This window comes from Aptenodytes patagonicus, chromosome W (genome assembly GCF_965638725.1).
Source record: "Aptenodytes patagonicus chromosome W, bAptPat1.pri.cur, whole genome shotgun sequence".
In the NCBI taxonomy this organism is placed as follows: domain Eukaryota; kingdom Metazoa; phylum Chordata; class Aves; order Sphenisciformes; family Spheniscidae; genus Aptenodytes; species Aptenodytes patagonicus.
In genome coordinates this window covers 10,722,034-10,739,452 of record NC_134981.1, presented here as the reverse complement: position 1 = coordinate 10,739,452, position 17,419 = coordinate 10,722,034, and the positions used below count along the sequence as shown (strand labels likewise).

Below are 17,419 nucleotides of genomic sequence, written 5' to 3'. Positions count from 1 at the left end.
TGCTGCCAATCAAGCTCTTGCAGTCAGTGGAATTATATGGCTATGAAGTTGGTTTGTTAGTGTGAAATGTGATGCAAGACGGTGTGTATGTTTCAAAATAATATCAGATGTTATCATGGGACCAGGGGAAGATCTGTTGTGACAGATTTCCTGCTCTTTAGCTAGTAAGAGTGTCTTGCTCTCGCCTGTCTTTTGCTGTTTCCCTCAGTGTGTCCATGTAGTCATGAGTTCCTGCATGCCTGTGATCAGTTAACCACCACCACCCCCCCCAAAAAAAAATTAAACTGCAGCTTGGATTCAGACCAGTGGCACTGAAAATCAGACAAGCAGGGCCAGGAACTGAGTTTCTTGTGCCATAGTCACTGCAGAATCAAAAGGCAGGGAGATGAGAAAGTTTATTCTGCAAAGCTCTGTAAACAGTGCAGTGACAGTCTGGCTCCTAGCCAGGACAGCTCTGTTGGCAAAGGTTTACTTAATCTAACCTGTGCTATTCACATCTGGTCACAATGTAAACAAATGTAGGGGGAAAATGTAAACTGAATAAGAACATTATGAATTATTCTTCTCTGTCCTTATAGCACCATATAATTTTTCTGATGTAAAATTGTCCATCTCCAGAATCTTGTGAAACTTATTGTGCAGTCTTACTGCAATTTTGTACTAACATTTAAGATGCATCAGTTTCTGGTTTTGTTATAGTGTAGGTTTTCAGATTTTCTTTGATGTGTAGTCTGTCACTGTGATAGCTCATCTTTGTCTCTTTCTTAAATGAATATCCTTATCATTCCCTAGCTTGCTTGTTCCTTACCTATGATGTTTTAATCTTTTTTAGATTTTTTTTTGCTAGGGTACAAATATATAAATATCCATGATGAGCAGAACTGTGATATTTCAGAGTTTAGGCCAAAGGGGATAGTCTCTTTTTGACTGAGATTTTGCAGGATAGAATTTTTAATCACCTGTGTATTTTGTATAAGATAATGGTCAACATTTTAGTTTACTACATGAATTCACAAATCATTACATTTAGTAGCAGTGTTGCTCTAGTGTTTTTTGATATCCTATCAATATAGAAAAATCTGAATTTGATATCAGTAGTAGTAATTCTCACTTTTGTCAATCTTACTATATTGTCCTTTAAAAAGAGAGTGTTAGAAGTATCCGTTACTAAAGCAGAGATTTCTAATCTCAAGAAAGTAGAAATATTGGTAATGATAGAGGCAATTAGAAGGGAAACTAATCACATGGACATTTTTAAAATAGCCCATTTCTTACACACACATGAACACATACTTACTATCTTTGATACCACAGAGCATTCATTTATGCAGATACAACCTAGAGACTTCTGCCAGTGTGGCAATGTGGGGCAGAAGTTGCTGCATTTATTCCTTCCTGTAGCAGATGGTGAACTGAAAAATCTTTTTGTATTTGCACCTTGTTGGTATACCTTTGTAGTCGGTTGACCTTGGCTGGACACCAGGTGCCCGCTAAGCCACTGTATCACTCCCCCTCCTCAGCTGGACAGGGGAGAGAAAATATAACGAAAGGCTTGTGGGTCAAGATAAGGACAGGGAGATCACTCATCAATTACCATCACAGGCAAAACAGACTCGACTCGGGGAAATTAATTTAATTTATTACCAATCAAATCAGAGTAGGGTAATGAGAAATAAAACCAAATCTTAAAACACCTTTCCCCCACCCCTCCCCTCTTCCCGGGCTCAACTTCACTCCCGATTTCTCTACCTCCTCCCCCCCGAGCGGTGCAAGGGGACAGGGAATGGGAGTTGCGGTCAGTGCATCACACGTTGTCTCTGCCGCTCCTTCCTCCTCACACTCTTCCCCTGCTCCAGCATGGGGTCCCTCCCACGGGAGACAGTCCTCCACAAACTTTTCCAACGTGGGTCCTTCCCACGGGGTGCAGTCCTTCAGGAACGGACTACTCCAGCGTGGGTCCTCCACGGGGTCCCAAGTCCTGCCAGCAAACCTGCTCCAGCGTGGGCTCCTCTCTCCACGGGGTCCCAGGTCCTGCCAGGCAGGAGCTTGCTCCAGTGTGGGCTCTCCACGGGTTCACAGCCTCCTTCAGGCGCATCCACCTGCTCCAGCGTGGGGTCCTCCACAGGCTGCAGGTGCATATCTGCTCCACCGTTAACCTCCATGGGCTGCAGGGGGACAGCCTGCCTCACCATGGTCTTCACCACGGGCTGCAGGAGAATCTCTGCTCTGGTGCCTGGAGCACCTCCTCCCCCTCCTTCTTCACTGACCTCGGTATCTGCATAGTTGTTTCTCTCACATATTCTCACTCCTCTCTCTTCCAGCTGCTGTTTTGCAGCAGGGTTTTTTTCCCCTTCTTAAATATGTTATCACAGAGGTGCTACAACCATCGCTGATTGGCTCAGTTTTGGCCAGCAGTGGGTCCATCTTGGAGCTGGCTGGCATTGGCTCTATTGGACATGGGGGAAGCTTCTAGCAGCTTCTCACAGAAGCCACCCATGTAGCCCCCCCCGCTACCAAAACTTTGCTATGCAAACCCAATACAACTTTTCTCTGTTGAATATTATCTCCCTGAGAGGAAATGTCTACAACTGATGATTATTTGGCTGTTTTATGGTTTTCTTCAAGTTCTCTTGGTTTGATCACATTTTTTAAAAATTCTTGGCTTAATAATTGTCCAGTCACTTAACATGGTTGATTTGTTTACTAAAAGCTTTTTGAAATCAGAAAAGCAGTTCTGTAACCTAAATTATGACTTATCTGTAGAAGTAAGTTAATAGCTAGGGAGTGATTTGCAGTAGGACTACTAGATGAGCCAAGATGGAAAGAGGAGGCTTTCCTTGTATTGCAGTAAGTAGCATAGTAGCTGGGCCTACCTAAAAGAAAGCTATTGGAGATAATTTGTAGGAAAGGAGACTTTAGAAGAAAAATTGAAGGATCTATTGAGGAGGGAAAACTCATCTGGAAGGAGGATATAGTGAAATGTAAGATAAATTAGGAGAATGTTATCATACGCCTTCCTACATCGCATCTACTGTTTGGCTTTCCACTCCCCATTTTACCTGTCTACACCCCTTTAGTGCTTAAGCAACACAAAACAGGAATTACTTGGATTTTTCCTGCTGTATATATTATCACTGTTTACATAAATTTATTTCATTCCATTCTGTGAAGAGCTTTTTTTTAAAAAAACTTCTCCTTTTTTAGGGCTAAAAGGATATTCTTGATAGAAAGTGTGCTCAAAGGCCTTTCAGCCCTAGGAAAGATCCAAAGACTGAAAAATCCCATTCTATGTCAGCGGGTACTAATGAAAGCCTATGTAGTGGCACAGGCATCCTTTGGTTGCTTGCAGTAATAAAAAGTATATGTTTATTATATATATAAAAATTTGTATATACATGTAATTATGTATTAAATAGTCTAAAGTACACAAAAAGGAATACCTTTTGAGTTGTCGCCTAGCTGTACTTCATGTTGTTTTAAGTGAATTTGCAGTTTCTTTTTATGAATAGTTAGTAAATGTGCTAGTTTTGAGGAAGCCTGAAGAAAGATTCACTTGGATACATATAAAATTGGAATTAGGAGAATGCTATGGGAGTTCATTAATTATTCAGGACAGCTGGTTTCTGTTTCCACTCCTTCCTTTCACAAGGCAAAATCCAATCAGAAGTTTTCTTTCAAGGTCACAACTGATGCTTAGTCTCTATCCTTCTCATAACCCTTCCCCCAACCATATGATTATTTTGGAGGATTTAATTAATAGTTTAATCAAGGTTGTCATCAATAACTCCTAGCACAGTCAGGCATATTATTACAGGAGAAGGCTTGGCCCTGATCCAAGTACATGGGAGCTGTGCTGATGAATGTCTTCATATCACACTGACTGGCAGTCATGAAAGGGGCTTTTCCCCTCCCTTCGTATCCCCGGTAATCCTGTGGCTGTATTATGGACAGGAAAGTGTGTTCATATATGAAACAATGGTACAATGCATTTCAGATATTTGATTCTGCAAGATTTGTAAAATTGAGTTGATTTTGAAAAAATTGAGTTTCTATGTGAGAAAGAGGATGTTTCCACTTTATGGGTGATGATCGCTCTTACTGTATCTTTGCAATTTGTTTTCCAGAACAAGTAGTGAAAAGTACATTAAAAAATAATGATAGTTAATTATTAATTTTTCCTTATTTGGAAACTGGTTCAGTGTAGACTAAGTAAACTTGTCCCATACTGAATAATTATCCTCACTTCCTGAAGTTATATTGTAAATACTGAGGCGAGTCCCAGATTCAGTATTTTAATTACAGGAAAAGAAACAATGCTTCACTAACGGGGCTGAAACATTCATCCCTGTAAAATAGCTTTCCTGTTTTGAGAAATAACATAAGCAGTCACACACAAATACAGAAGAATACCTTAATTATGCTTTTGTTTGGAATCTCATTAGAGTATTCTCTCAGCCAAGTATTTCCTTTCTGAATAAGCTACTAAAACACAGGTTTGATAGTTTGACAAGATGCAAACAAGGCTGCCTCTCCTTACATGGTTCAATTTTCACGTAGGTGTCACATTACTAGAAAGGATCTGCTTTTTAAAATCTAAATTCTGTACTTTAAAAGTGATATTTAAGATCTGTTGACTTGGATGGAGTGAACTATGTATTTGTTGTAGCTAAAAAAGTTGATCCAGTATAATCTGTATGTTGGCTGAAAAATAGCAAATAAAATTTAAGGCATCATCTCTTCCTTCTCTTGTTTTGTAGGAATATCCAGACAATGTAAAAGTCTGAAGTCTTGACAGAATTCTGAGTTATCATAATAATTTCAGAAACAAGCTCCTGGAGGTCAGCTTTGCTGTAGAACATTATAAACACAGTTAATCATGTCTGTTGAACACAATGGATCCAAATTTGCTGTGGGTCATAATCCTTAATCAGTCAAAGAAAGTCAGTCATTTCATCATAGAAGGTTATCAAGTTGGTCAAGCATGACTTCCCCTTGGTGAATCCATGCTGACTACTCCTGATGGCCTTCTTGTCCTTCATGTGCCTGGAAATGGTTTCCAGCATTAGCTGCTCCATCACCTTCCCATCACCTTCCATCACTCTCTACAACTACCTGAAAGGAGGTTGTAGCGAGGTGGGTGTCGGTCTCTTCTCCCAAGTAACTAGCGATAGGACGAGAGGAAATGGCCTCAAGTTGCGCCAGGGGAGGTTTAGATTGGACGTGAGGAAAAATTTTTTACTGAAAGAGTGGTTAAACATTGGAACAGGCTGCCCAGGGAAGTGGTTGAGTCACCATCCCTGGAGGTATTGAGAAGACATGTAGATGAGGCGCTTAGGGACATGGTTTAGTGGGCATGGTGGTGTTGGGTTGACGGTTGGACTCGATGATCTTAGAGGTCTTTTCCAACCTTAATGATTCTATGATTCTATGATTCCCAGGGATCGAGGTATGGCTGACTGGCCTGTAGTTCCCCAGGTCCTCCTCCTTGCCCTTCTTGAAGACAGGTGTAACATTTGCTTTCCTCCAGTCCTCGGGCACTTATCCCAGTCACCATGATCGATCAAAGATTATCGAGAGTGGCCTTGCAATGACATCAGCCATCTCCCTCAGCACTCGTGGGTGCATCCCATCATGGCCCATGGACTTGCGTATGTCCAGGTTGCTCAAGTATTCTTATTCTCTAACCCGATCCTGTTCCACCAAGGGTACGTCTGCCTTGCTCCAGCCTTTTCCCCTGGTCTCAGGGGCCTGGGATTCCTGAAGGCTGGTCTTGCTAGTAAAGACTGAGGCAAAGAAGGCATTCCGTACCTCAGCCTTTTCCATGTCCTGTGTAACCAGGTGCCCCATCTCATTCAGCAGCGGAACTACATTTTCCCTAGTCTTCCTTTTATCACCTATGTACTTATAGAAGCCCTTCTTGTTGTCTTCGACATCCCTTGCCAGATTCAACTCCAGGTGGACTTTGGCTTTTCTGACTGCCTCTCTGACTGCTTGGACAATGTCTCTGTATTCCTCCCAGGTTACCTGTCCCTACTTCCACCTTCTGTATGCATCCTTTTTGTGTTTGAGTTTTGTCAGGAGCTCCTTGTTCATCCACACACAGGCCTCTTGGCATGTTTGCCTGACTTCCTGCTTGTTGAGATGAACCACTCTGGAGTTTGGAGGAGGTGATCCTTGAATATCAACAAGCTTTCTTGGGCCCCCCACTTCCCTCCAGGGCCCTATCCCATGGGACTCTTCCAAGCAGATCCTTGTTTGAGTATGAGGTCCAGCAGAGCACCTCCTCTCATTGGCTTCTCTATCACTTGGGTCAGGAAGTGATCATCGATGCTCTCCAGGAACCTCCTGGATTGCTTCTGCCTTGCTAGGTTGTCCCTCCAGGAGATATCAGGGTGGTTGGAGACCCCCTGTGAATGTGAGGCTGCTTCTAGCTGACTATGGAGGGCCTCATCCTAGTCAGACAGCCTATAACAGACACCCAGTATAATGTCACCTTTACCTGTCCTCTATTTAATCCTAACCCATAAGCTCTCAGTTGACGACTCATCCATTCCCAGGCAGAACTCCATGCATTCCAGCTGCTCTCTCACATAAAGGTCAATTCCCCCTCCTTGTCTTCCCAACCTGTCCTTCCTAAAGAGCTGTATTCCCCCAGTGCAACACTCCAGTCATGGGATCCATCCCACCACATCTCCTTGATCTCAGCAAGATCGTAGTCATGCAACTGCACACAGATCTCTAACTCATGTTTATTCCCCATGCTGTGTGCATTACTGTACAGGCAGTTTAGAGAGGCACCCCAGCATGTTGAGTTCCTGGAGAGGGTTTGGGAGATTTCTCCATAACGGTGCCTTGTAGGCACTTCCCTGCTTACATGCAAATGCCAGAGGTGACCCTGCTTAAGCTCTGTTGTTGATTTTGCATTCCCTTTCAGTCACATCACTCCAGGCCCTTTACCCATCAACCCTGTCTGTCAGTCCCTCACAGAATTGATGGTAACTCTCTTCCTCCCCTGTTATTTCTAGTTTAAAGCTCTCCTTACCAAGTCAGCTGTCCTACTGGCAAAGATACCTTTGCTCTGCTTAGCGAGGTGGATCCCATCTCTCCCAAGCAGACACTGATCTGCAAACAGGGTCCCATGGTCATAGAAACCAAAATGCTGTCGTCGACACCAGCTCCACAGCTAATTATTGACTTGCCATGTTAGTGCCCTCTTCCTCACACCCTTTCCCCTTACAGGCAGGATCGAGGAGAATACCACCTGAGTGGGCCCTAGTCATCTGAGGCTTCTTTAATGCAGTGAATTACTGACTGTTAATGATGTTAATGGATCAGTTTTTCATTCTGTATATGATCCCAAACAAAAGCAAAAATCCCAGAGAAAAACTGTAAAACCTAAGTAAAAAATGCAATATGACTAAGGACTGACCCTTGACTTCATTGAATAGGAGCTATCTGAACATTAAATTCGTCTTTGCAAGCCAAGGATCTACACCAAGAAGAATTTAGCCAGTGACTAAAGAATATATATTCACTACTGATTATAAAGAATAATACTATGAATTGTTTCAGAAATATTTTTATACTGTACTGGCTTTCTGTTTCTCTAAAACACATGTACAGGATGTGTCTAGTAGAATCCAGTCCAAAAAATATCAGTTAATAGTGATAGCCCAGTTAATAGTGACACCCCTCTAGTGATAGATTAACTGTGAAAAATGTGAACTGGGAACAGTCTAGAAGTACCAGAATGCTTTCTATTCTGCAGAGTAGGATGAAAATTAAAGCAATTGGTAAAGAAATATAAATATAAAAAAGAGTAGAATTGACAATTGCAAACCAAACCCTTGACATTGCAGTAACGGTAATGCATTCCATTCCAGTTCATGGTGAAGTAAAAGGAGTTGGTCTGGTAGACCAAAATGTCTTTCATTATGTACTGGTTTTAGCTGGGATAGAGTTCATTTTCTTCATAGTAGCTCGTATGGTGCTATGTTTTGGATTTGTGATGAAAACAGTGTTGATAATACTCCCATGTTTTAGCTATTGCTGAGCAGTGCTTAAACAGCATCAAAGCCTTTTCTGTTTCTCACGCTGCCCTGCCAGCAAGTAGGCTGGGGATGCACAAGAAGTTGTGAGGGAACACAGCCGGGACAGCTGACCCCAACTGACCAAAGGGATATTCCACACCATATGATGTGCTCAACAATAAAAGCTGGGGGGAAAGAAGGAGGAAGGGGGGACGTTCAGTTATGGCGTCTGTCTTCCCAAGTAACTGTTACACATGATGAAGCCCTGCTTTCCTGGAAATGGCTAAACACCTGCCTGCCGATGGGAAGTAATGAGTGAATTCCTTATTTTGCTTTGCTTGTGCACACAGCTTTTGCTTTACCTATTAAATTGTCTTTAACTCAACCCATGAGTTTTCTCACTTGTACCCTTCCGATTCTCTTCCCCATCCCACTGGGGAGCAGTGAGCGAGCGGTTATGTGGTACTTAACTGCCTGTTGGGGTTAACCCACAACACATTGCAAGACTGCAGTAATGAAGGTGAGATGATAAAGCTATTCAGACTCCTAGCCTATAAAGAGCAAAGACTTTATTGTTTTCATATATACCTGGTGAATTTACAGAATTATTTCTTCTTAGAACAGATGTCATCTTAAAATGCTACACTTATTTTCATTTTTATTTCCAGGATATATATACACACATACATACATACTTTTTGGTTGATAAAACATATGCAGTCAAAATTATGAATAATGAATTTTAGGTTCCCTTATGAATCTGGGAAATTATTTTTGTGTGAATGTCAAGGGTTTGAACAGGGCTTGAAAAAGATGGTATTCTATTGAAATTTTGATAAATTGGGATGGACAATAATATTATGAGAAGGTAACTTGTCTTGTTTTGCTCATTAGAAATATATTGTTTAGCAGGACTTGGTAATTATCCATTTGTTATAAGCAAACCCAACTGTATATCTGGGGAAAAGCCCCGAATATCATGTTTAGACTAGTGTCTTTAGAGTAGTGTTTTGGGGTTGTTTTTTTTCTTTTTATGTTTGCTTACGTGTTTTCAATCATCATCATCTTTTCTAGTCCAGACAGGACTAAAATCACAAGAGCTCTCAAGTACCTATTGATTAATATATTTTTCAGAGAGAATGTAAAAAATTGCTTTTTGTTTTATCAATATTGATTTATGACATCAAGCCTAAATAATTAGAAGTGGCCAAATACTAGTCTTTTCTGTCCTACATTAACAAAATTAGTACAATTATTTTGAAAAATATTTAATCAGTTGCAATGCTAGTATACATTCCACATAACTGACTCACTCCTTCCATTCCATTGTACTTTAAGTAATCCAAAATAATTCAATTCTGTATTATCTGTTAAGCACTCTCCCTGGAGAGTAGGCATAATGTGTGGTTTGCAAATACTGTATCATTTCACTTGCTTCTGAGGCAAAGCACAGCAGCATTTGAGGCTATAGGTATACTAATAAAGCAAATGGGGCTAGGGTACATTCTCTGGCCCTGAGGGAAAGGTATAGATCATGCCTGTATGTTTAAAACTCTCTTCTCCCTCTTCCCTCAAATAAGGTGGCCTCATCCATACTGTGTATTGCAAATAATTCCTGACCCATGTTTTCCTTTGACATTGGGACATTGTCTGGGAGAATGCTATTTATCTTAGGCCAAAATGGCACCACAATTAAATATGGATGAAATAAATGTGGATAAAAAATAGAAGATGATATGCCCTTGCTCAAGCCTGTGTTCTGGCCTTTTTTTATTCACTGACATAGATGTGCCCTGAGCTTCCTTTTCTTGGAAGTCTTTAGCTTAGTGGTAGGGCCCTAAAGCAACTAGTCTGGCACATCCCATTTACTCTAGAGAACTTTTGGCTTGTTAACTGCTATTTGGGTCTTGTTGCGTGTCTGTTCCACACCTGAATCCACATGATTACTCTTTGGTGGAGTGGAGTTATTCAAGCTCTAGTTTGCACCACCCTTACTCCAAGTAAGTCTATTTTCTAGGAGGAAGTTGGGAAAGGGGAGGAGATGGGAACCCCATCTCATGAAAGGAGGGCAGGTCTAAGCCCCGTTGCTGATTCTTTCTGCAGTGGCAGTAGCACATGTAGCCAGAGCACCAATGCCTGCAGCATTGTGGCTGGTTCCAGGGATTCTGGACCTGTAGGAACTCTTCCTCCCTGGTTGTTGCAGGCTGAGAGCTGTTTGGTCCCTGGAGCGCAAAGGTAGGCAGTCATTTTAGTTGCCTGACTGAAGGCATATCTATTTGGCTGTTTGTTGAAAAGGCAGGGGGATTTGTAATGACTGTGAAGGCTGAAGATGCTGGATTTCTTAAGCAGTCTTTCATCACTCCAAGGCTACAAGACCACTCTTTCTGTGGAAACAGAGAAATTCAGGAGGCACAGCTCTGCAGTGCTACAGGAATAACTGAGCAATAGCTCCTTTCCTGGTTCTGTCCCTACAAAGTTATGTGATGGAAATACCTTTGGGAGTGAGTTTCTTCAGTTGGAGCTTAGCTAACACATATGGAAAGAGGGAAAGGTTATTTCTAATGCTCTTCACACAGCTCGGAAAGTTATGTTCATGGTGCATCAGTGGTAGCAGACAAATAGGATCTGAATAGGACGTATAGCATACAGTGTGCCAGAACATGTGGATGAGAAACTCAGCAGCTCCAGTTGCAGGAACAGAGTTTTAAAGAAGAAAATAGTCTTATTCACTTACTTGCTAATAGTGCCCCCTGGCAATTATGGCAATAAGAAACTAAACATTATGGACTCATGTCTTTAATTGATTTCATATTATTTAAGTTTATAATGATATTGTATTATTTAGTAAAACTTTACTTTCTCCCATAAGGAAGTCACCGAGCCTTCAGATGGGGCTTTTCGGCTGTAATTTAGATGTAATTAGCCTGTTATAGTATGTGTTTAGTTTTGTCAAAAAGGTGCTGTAAGAGATAGCATTTATAAATATAAAGAGTGGGAGCTTCCCTTTTTCCCGACATGCTTGCAATACCATTTTCCTTCTCCATTCCTTTCTTTACCCTTTGAAGATTGCTCCTTTGAATGGAGAACCATTTTGTGCCCGTGTGTCTATGAAACTGAGAACAGAATGAAGCAAACCAAGGCTAAACTGGAGTAAGCGCACATTCTTTTTACTTTGGCTACAAGCAGCTGTGCTTCAGGAGACTCAGACTACTTAGGGGCCGGTCTTGTTCAATATCTTTATCGATGATCTGGATGAGGGCATTGAGTCCTCCCTCAGTAAGTTTGCAGATGACAAAAGTTGGGCGGGAGTGTTGATCTGCTCGAGGGTAGGAAGGCTCTGCAGAGGGACCTGGACAGGCTGGATCGATGGGCCGAGGCCAACTGTATGAGATTCAACAAGGCCAAGTGCCGGGTCCTGCACTTCGGCCACAACAACCCCATGCAGCGCTACAGGCTTGGGGAAGAGTGGCTGGAAAGCTGCCTGTCGGAAAAGGACCTGGGGGTGCTGGTTGACAGCCGGCTGAACATGAGCCGGCAGTGTGCCCAGGCGGCCAAGAAGGCCAATGGCATCCTGGCCTGTATCAGAAATAGTGTGGCCAGCAGGAGTAGGGAAGTGATCGTGCCCCTGTACTCGGCACTGGTGAGGCCGCACCTCGAATACTGTGTTCAGTTTTGGGCCCCTCACTACAAGAAGGACGTTGAGGTGCTGGAGCGTGTCCAGAGAAGGACAATGAAGCTGGTGAGGGGTCTGGAGAACAAGTCTTATGAGGAGCGGCTGAGGGAACTGGGGTTGTTTAGCCTGGAGAAAAGGAGGCTCAGGGGAGACCTCATCGCTCTCTACAACCACCTGAAAGGAGGTTGTAGTGAGGTGGGTGTCGGTCTCTTCTCCCAAGTAACTAGGGATAGGACAAGAGGAAATGGCCTCAAGTTGTGCCAGGGGAGGTTTAGATTGGATGTGAGGAAAAATTTCTTTACTGACAGAGTGGTTAAACATTGGACCAGGCTGCCCAGGGAAGTGGTTGAGTCCCCATCCCTGGAGGTATTTAAAAGACATGTAGATGAGGCGCTTAGGGACATGGTTTAGTGGGCATGGTGGTGTTGGGTTGACGGTTGGACTCGATGATCTTAGAGGTCTTTTCCAACCTTAATGATTCTATGATTCTACTTTATTCAGTACTGAGCTGTGCAATATTTTTCCTTAAAAATATTATCCATCATCTTCTGTGTTTTGGAAGAATCACAGGGGCATTCACAGTGTCTTTGGAGTGATTTCAAGTTACTGCAGTACTTGGGAAGAGATTAAAGTCCCTGGAGCCTTTGAAGAGGTGCAGGACCTGAATGTATATACCCCAGGCTGCCTGCAAAACATGGCTTTTTAGCAGTGTAAATCCTGACCATGAGGTTCACGAGGAAACATCCTCTGCCTCATCCTTCTCTTCTCTCAAAGCCCATGTGGTGTTGTGGAGGAGGACTTATTTGGATAAGGTTCAGTGAAAGGCAACTGTAGATTTGTTTCTTCCCTGTGCTGTGACAGTAGTATTTGTGGTAAGAGATAACTAACAGGTTTTTTGGGGATATTTTATTTTTTTGTTCTGGAACCTATGTCTTTATTATTCTATCAGGAGAGAATTTGCAGGGTGAAACACCTGAACCAAGATTGTATCAAAATATGGCAATGAGCTCTGGGCCTGGGGGCTTAAAGTCTGCACAGGAGTGAGGAAGAAAAGACGCACAGAAATGTTGTAGTTGTGTTCATGGAGCAAATCAGTGACTGGGATAGCTTGGATTTGACTTTTGGTCACTTGCTCTCAGTCCATTATCCTAGTCACTGTTCATACTACTTCTCAATAGCATTTATCCAATACAGATCAGCTTTTTAAGGAAGATCATTAATTTCCAGCTGGAAGTGCTTGAATAGTAATGGCTGTAAAAGGAAATAGTTGAGATTAATGAAGTATTGAGTATTGTGTGCAGTTCTGGGCCCCACAATTTAAAAAGGATGTGAAGGTCCTTGAATGCATCCAGAGGAGGGCAACAAAGCTGGTGAAAGGGCTGGAAGGCATGTCCTATGAGGAGCGGCTGAGGACTCTGGGTTTTTCTAGTTTGGAGAAAAGGAGGCTGAGGGACGACCTCATTGCTCTCTACAGCTTCCTGAGGAGGGGAAGTGGAGGGGGAGGTGCTGATCTCTTATCCCTGGTATCCAGTGACAGGATACGTGGGAATGGCTCAAAGCTGCACCAGGGGAGGTTCAGACTTGACATTAGGAAGCATTTCTTTGCAGAGAGGGTGGACAGACATTGGAACAGGCTTCCTAGAGAGGTGGTTGATGCCCCAAGCCTGTCAGTGTTTAGGAGGCATTTCGACAATGCCCTTAATAACATGCTTTAAGTTTTAGTCATCCCTGAAGTGGTCAGGCAGTTGGACTAGATGATCATTGTAGGTCCCTTTCAGCTGAACTATTCTGTTCTATTCTATTCTAAGTAAAATAATAAAAGAATTGTTTTCCTAGATGAAGTGATTAGCATATGCATCTTGTAAGAAGTATTCAGCCTTCACAGACTCAAAATAAAATATCATAGAAAGGAAGCTGGAAAACTGTTCAGTAACAGCTATGAGGCCTGTAATGATCAAAGAAATTAATATTGTTGTAAGGCAAGAGTAAGCAGAATAATCTCATTATAAATGAGTATATATCATATAGTTCCATAAATCTTAGTATACTAGAATAAGCAACATAATTTCCCTAATTTCTATAACTTGACTTCCCAGTTCTAGTCAAAAAGGCCATATATTGAAAATGTGGAATACCTATTGATCTTTGGAATTACGCAAGATAAATTCATGGTAGAGTTGGCTTCAATATTTGGGTAAAGAGAGACAGAACAGTTTCCAAGTTGACAGTGATTCTGTTTTTCAAAGGGATGAGATATAATTATGTTCTGTCCTTCATGTGCTCTGATCTTTTCTTTGGCTGTAAACTGACATTTGTCAGAAGTGCATCTGTGTAGTAGCATTTCTATATTTTACATGCATACTGATGAGTGTATTAAACACAAATGCTAGGGATGTCATAAGGCAAACAGCCTTTTTTTTTAAGAGCTTTGACTTTTCAAGGACTTGCAGAAGGCTTTGAGAAAACATTCCTTGAAATACTGATTGATCTCTTAGGCATACCGTGCTTCATGCAAATGAAGTGTGGAATAACCTACAGACATCCAGGTTTTAAAATGTGTGTGCAGATAGTAATTGTTACAGCCTTTCCTGTGAACTGGGTTTCTATTAATGTGGATTTTCTGTGGTTCTACGGGGAGCTGCTGTTTCTGCAAAGTTTCTATTTCTGAGTCTGAGCAGTTGCTTATTCGTACTCTCTCTTTTTACTTTAACCTGTCCCTGAATTAGAAGCTGTGCACTCACTAGTTCTGACAGCTGATGGTTTGAGCTTCGGGTTTTAATGTCCTTGACTCATTAATCACTAGCAAGCAGAACAAGTACAGCATCAGCAGCAGTACTGTGAAAGGAAACATCTGCTGGATATGGTGCTGGAAGACATGAGGGTAATGACTCTCCTTGAGAAAGGTGCAGTATATTCTCTTTAAGAATGCTGAGCACAAATGTTTCAGTTTCTGCTGCCTGCTTGGAAAACAAGCTCATCTTCCAATGTATCATACCAGGAAATAAAACAAAACAAAACAAAACAAATCAGACGAAGGAAAACCTAAGATATTAGGATATTAAGATATTAAATGATCATTGTTGGCAGGTTAGGGGACTGTTAACCCAAAATATTTTTGGCCTCTGAAATGCTGAGTAGAGAGGTCAAGTTTTACTATGTCTTCATCTTAACTCATTTTACACTGAGAAGAGCTTTATAGGATCCTTTACTAAAGTACATGTAATTCTATTTGACCCCCTTCCTAGTTATATGAACTTGTAGATCAATGAACCAAACCATTAAATAGATTGAATGCTGCTTGCAACACTAATGTCAATGGCTCCAATTTGGAAATCTCATACAGGTGGCAGCATCCATAAAATGATAAACTCTGTATCCATATCTGTGGAGCATAAATTTAAACATTAGAATAAATACTAGTGATAGTAGAAAATAAAACTTTTTCAAATACTGCAGTTACTGAAGAATTATAAATAAGAGCATAAACTCTGTGTTTGGATTTACTCTAATTAGTTCTCAGGTTAATATCATTGTATCATGTACTGCCTTATTAGTGTTGCAAGTAGCTAGATAAAGTAAGAGGGTCAGGACTCTATTTCATGTACAACTTCATAGGATAGATTGTTTAACCTCTTCTGGTCTTAATTTCTCCAATTACTAAATAAATTCAGTCATTGGAAAATCTGATCTGGAAAGGACTAATGTGAAATACAGATCCAAAATGTTCTGGAAATTCCTGGCCTCTTAATAAGTCAGAGTGTGTCCAAGTCTCTTAGTCCAAAACTCTTAGGTTTTCATTTGTTTGTCTTCTATCCATGCTTGTATCTTTAGGTAAAAAATAACACTTATTTTTATCGTTAGAGTTTTAAAAATAAATATGAGGTGACATTTTGTCCTCATTTTGCTGCAGCGTTAGCCAGCACTGCTCTTTGAAGCAATGGTTCAAGCAACTAAAACTAGGAATGAATTATTTCGTTTAATTTTCTACTTGAAATTAGAAACCGACAAAATTTATAAGAATATTTTTTTAGGTAATGCAGCTACACCTTTCTTTTCTTTCCTTTCCTCCCTTTTACTCAGCAGTTTGAGCTTTCTCCATATAAAACACTGTTCATTTAAAAGGACTAGAGATACATGTCATGTTATACTTGATTGCCTCCAAGTTGGAAAAAGTAAAAATGCAAGCTGATTTTTGTTTCAGAATACTGTTTGGATCAAAGCCCCAAGTAACACTCTGCTTAGGATAAACCATATGTACTTGGTGAAGAAAAAAAAGCATAACGAGGCTTAACATCTTAGGAACTTTTAATTGCTCAACATTTATTTTGTTTGTGCTTTCCCTTGAATGTTTGGGTTTACATATATGATCTCTGAATTTATGCAAGTCTTCAGACATTTAGAAACATATTTAGAGAGCACAATGTGAGTATATGAAGACTTAATTCTGAATTCACTTAAGTCATTGTTACAGGAAACTTATCTTCTCTGGAAGAGTTTAGATGAGATTTGTAATGACCAAGAAAGTTCACCTGTAGACCTCCAATTTATGTACAAATCATAGGAATATATTATTTCATCTCTTTTTGGAGTAAAAAGGATCTCAGACAACTAAAATTTACTTTCTCACTTTATGAAAAAGTTCATAAGAAGACCATTTTCCTTCTTGAATGACTTGGGTGGAGGCTCATAGGGGATATGGCCTGTGAAAAGGGGTGTGATGGAGATTGTTTGGGCCTGGCAGAAATTGAGCCCATGGATATTTCACTATTCCCATACCAGTGATGCTTCCAAATCTGGCAATGAAATGCATTAGGTGTTATCATGCCATTAACTAACCAGATCTATGCTGTGTGCTAGTTGAAAGAGGAAAAAAATGGCTTCTTCACATATAAGAATGATATTTATCATTCTCTCTTTTCAGAGAGAATCACTCTTCTTTCAGAATGAGTTTAGTATGTAGAAATATATGGATTTTTTGCTCTTATGTTTTTCTTTTTGTGAACCATGTGATTATTAAAAGTAATACAATGAATAGGAAGGCTGAAAGGAATCAGTCTCAAAGGCATTTTATCCAGCTCCTAATGAGAATAAAACCTTAGGAAATTACAGATCATCTAGTATGTGAGATACAGAACTGCAAAGCTCATGAGATAGAGTCAGCTGTGATACTTCCAGAAAGCCAATTGTCAGGTTTAAAAAAACCAGAAACCTTACTGTTGGCTCAGCTGGATCCATATTAATAACACAGTTCATTTTACACTTTACATAGCACGTTCTCTTTGCATCTGAGAGAGATAGATACATAATGTTCCCTTAGAGGATGAATGAAGTTTTGTCATTCCTTGTACAGGGAAGATGGATAGCTTTTTTCTCTCATCCACTTGTATTTTAGGGTTTTTATTTTTATTCTTCAGTGTACTTTCTTCTGCAAGCGTGAATGGAAGCTTACATAACAGCAGTGTTTGTGTTTTTTTAAAAAACTAATATTAAACTCAGAATCTAGTGCCCTGGCAGCAACTCAAGCCAAAATCAGGTTTTGCCTCAACTTGCCTAACTGACTCCTTTTGAACTCTAAGAAGCCAATTGAGAGTTTGGCTGTTAAAGACGTCAAATTGTTTTCTAACTACCCACTCCCCATAATATTTTGGCTATATTAGCTCAATTACTCCAAATAGTCAGAGAGCTAGTATACAAAGTAAGTCCAGATTGCCTGCTG

The 17,419-nt window shown here is 40.8% G+C and overlaps 1 protein-coding gene across 2 annotated transcripts in view; it reads left to right on the top strand.

Moving 5' to 3' along the window:
* Positions 1 to 17,419, top strand: part of LOC143171995 (BDNF/NT-3 growth factors receptor-like) — a 214,913-nt gene that overhangs the window by 84,521 nt on the left and 112,973 nt on the right. The window contains exons 12-13 of one of the 2 annotated variants that reach the window (XM_076361203.1): positions 7,884 to 7,928; positions 8,512 to 8,550. The exons of the other annotated variant lie outside the window; for it this stretch is intronic. Of the exons in view, the coding sequence (XP_076217318.1) occupies positions 7,884 to 7,928; positions 8,512 to 8,550 (84 nt within the window). The remainder of the gene's footprint in view (positions 1 to 7,883; positions 7,929 to 8,511; positions 8,551 to 17,419) is intronic. 2 annotated transcript variants of the gene reach the window in all.